The 3,019-nt window shown below is 36.5% G+C and overlaps 1 protein-coding gene across 2 annotated transcripts; it reads left to right on the top strand.

Annotated features, from left to right (window-relative positions):
* Positions 1 to 247: 247 nt before the first annotated feature.
* On the top strand, positions 248 to 2,793 carry LOC8289786. Of its 2 annotated transcripts, none has more exons than XM_048371482.1 (2): positions 248 to 757; positions 2,445 to 2,793. In XM_048371482.1, exon 1 carries the CDS (start codon positions 371 to 373, stop codon positions 743 to 745), a length of 375 nt encoding a protein of 124 aa, XP_048227439.1. In that variant the 5' UTR covers positions 248 to 370; the 3' UTR covers positions 746 to 757; positions 2,445 to 2,793. The 2 variants fall into 2 exon arrangements, with proteins under 2 accessions (XP_048227439.1, XP_002524624.1); XM_002524578.4 differs by having other exon boundaries at positions 249 to 757; positions 2,482 to 2,793.
* Positions 2,794 to 3,019: the final 226 nt, after the last annotated feature.

Here is a 3,019-nt window from a genome sequence, read left to right as displayed (position 1 = left end):
CAACTTTAACAAACAGGCCCTAAGAAAAAAGATATCAAAAGTCTTAATTGTTTTTTTAATGTATCTCACTTGCCTATAAAGTGTGTGTAATACACTGTTTTAGATTTACGGTAAGTTAATCTCTTTTCTTTAAGTTTTGGTTTAATTTGTCCAGAAAGTTAATTTTGAGGTAAATTGTCTTGCAGACTAGAGTTTGGGGGTGAAATTAAAGTTTGTATGTTTGACAATTAAATAAAATAAAAAGGTTTGCGGAAGGTGTGAAGGGGCAAAACTGTAATTCGAAAATATGCAATCGGCGAGAATTTACACTTTAAGGAAAGCCGCGCCGGGGCCAGAAATAATCAGTAACAGATAAGAGAGGAGGAAAACGATGTCGTCGAACCCGTACGAGAGAGTGAAAGGAGGGAGACTAACATTCAAGGGAGGAAGTATAGCCACTACAAGTAAATCCATTGACAAGAAGAACAAGAACAAAAAGAAGAATAAGAAGCAGCAGCAGCTTCACGATAAGGATGATGATCATGATCAAAACGACAGCGTCGTAGGAGATGTAGAGAAGAATAGTGAAACTGCAGCAGGAGGCGAGGTTTACACAATAGACGCAGCGAAGAAGCTACAGTATGAGCAGCTGTTCCCTGTAGAGGCCAAGAAATTTGGCTATAAGGAAAAGATCGCGGATTTCAAGTCGGTTGAGGATGCTCTTGACGATCGTGTCAAAAAGAAGGCTGATCGCTATTGTAAATGAACGCCAATTCAGGTGAAATCTTTGTAGTTTTTATGATAACTGAATTAATTATCTGTTTAATTAGAGTTCTTTTTTTTACTTTTGATAAATATCGAATATCAATTGATTATGAGTTAGGGTTTTCACTATTCCAAGCAATCTCAATCCAATTCTCACTTCTTCACAGTTGAAGATGATTGTTGTATTAAGACACATGGAAATTCTCACTTTTTTCCATGTTCATTTGATTGGCTCATTAGTAAGCCCTATCATTTTTTTTATATTGTGGGGGCTAGAATTTAAAATCCACACAGGAAATTAGGGCCAAGTTTTGCACTGCTTCTCAGCTAGCCTTTCATTCAGAACCCTTGTGCTGGCCAATGCTTATTCATCTTATTCTGTTTGTTCTTTTAGCCATTTTGTTATGCTTATGTTTTTTTCACGAACTTCTGACTTCCATTACTTGATCTATATACTAGCATGCTTATAAATACTCGTCTGTATGACATCTAGATGATATCAATGAGTCGAAATAGTCCAGGTTTTAGTGTGAATGGATGCACTTGTTGAATATATGATGTTCCCACATCTTGTCAAATTTTTCATTGGGACAGTCAACGTGTGTTTCTATCCATGTGTGGTTGAAGCATGCATTGCATTTACTTGCTCTTTCCTTTTTAGAGTGTGATAAAACGTCTGCTGTTGTGCGATGAGGCATTGCCTAGCTGTAGTGCTAATTCTGCTACTAGAAATTGGAGTCTTTTGGGAGGTTTAGATTTTGGATCATTAGGATAAGATTAGGCCTTTATATTAGCTTGGCTACTAGTAAGTGTTAGTTGTGAGGTTCATACCAGTTTGGGTTGTGGTGTGGGTATGAGGATAGGGTACACTACTGCTTTGGAACATACTACGAGTATGTTCCTAGATCTGGCGGTCCAGATTGTATTCCATCGTGATCTTGCCTGTGGAAGGAACATTACCTGGGACCATTTAGCATAGAGGGGTTAGCAAATTAGACAGTTATGATTCATACTGCACATGGTCTAGCCAAATATATTCTACAAGAGGGTTCAATTCCTATGACTAGTTTAGTTGCTTACTCGTACCAGTTTTAAGGCTTTGACTTATAGAAGGAGGGGATTCAATGATTGAGTGAAATTCCTGAATTGGAAAGGAAAAACTCTAAAGGAGAAAGAGTGTTGCTTTAGATAAAGGTAAATTGACCCTTAGTATGAGCACATTATCAGTTAGACCACACTAAGTGGACACTGTCAGTGAGCACTACTTGTAAGAGTAAATCATGCACACTTGTGTCTCTTTATCAAACACAGTGGAAAATCAGGTGATTTTGGTGTGAGGTAGTTAGCTTTGTTTTTCAGTTTGCTTTCTAATTATTTATTTCATAAGCAGTACTGCTGCTCCTATCCCCTTTGTCTATGCTTTTGCTCCAGCTCTATCCCAATTCATCAAACAAAGATTAATGCAGTGTCAATTGGTCGAATTTGGTATAAAAAAGAAGGGAAAAGTACAAAAAGCATCATGCAATTTTACTTTTTAACAATTTTTTATATTTTTTTTTTAGATAAGAAAGTATGTGGTGATAATTTGTTATAAAAATAGGTACTTCACTATTAAAATTTCTGGTTCCTTAGTAGTGAATTATCTTCACTTCGATCGGTCATTATTATTGTGTTGCTCATGTCTAATAACGTCGTTTTAGAGATTGGCAATTCCTGACGTCATTATTTGGCCATCAGATCGCGGTGAAGAAACCGTTGCTCTAATGAGATTGATTAGACGTTCAGACAACAATGTAAGAGCTTATAAGCTCCAAACTCACATTTCCATACAGCGATCAATAGGACAATGAACTTCTGATTGGAGTGAAGATGATTTGATTCTTGCGAATTGAAGATTTCACTGCGGAATGTCTAGTCTTAATAACATAATCATCACATAAAAATCGTCAAAATGCTTTGTCTATACTTTTGGCATAATTAGACTTCAATTGTTAGCTGACATGGATTAGGCTCGTGAAATGGTATGATGAACTGGGAAGTCTTCATTCATATTCCAGTTGTTATTGATTGCACTGCTAGAATGGGGAAGAGCATTTGTTAAGATCCCATTTTGGCCCCTTTCTTTAATGAGAAAAAGGGATGCCAGTAGTGGGAAAATAAGGTAAGATAGTTCTATAAGAACCTGCAAATGGGTTTGGGTTAACTGTATTCAAAGTTGAATTTCAATTTTTCTTTCTTCGGAAGATTGTATTCCTGAAAGAGAAGGTTAAAATCA

This window comes from Ricinus communis, chromosome 2, assembly GCF_019578655.1.
Source record: "Ricinus communis isolate WT05 ecotype wild-type chromosome 2, ASM1957865v1, whole genome shotgun sequence".
Taxonomy (NCBI): Eukaryota; Viridiplantae; Streptophyta; class Magnoliopsida; order Malpighiales; family Euphorbiaceae; genus Ricinus; species Ricinus communis.
Note: the sequence above shows the minus strand (reverse complement) of the source record. Positions and strands in the feature narration are given on the sequence as shown.

Coding starts and splice junctions, on each gene's coding strand:
- LOC8289786 (XM_048371482.1), top strand. CDS start 371: ATGTCGTCGAACCCGTACGAGAGAGTGAAAGGAGGGAGACTAACATTC.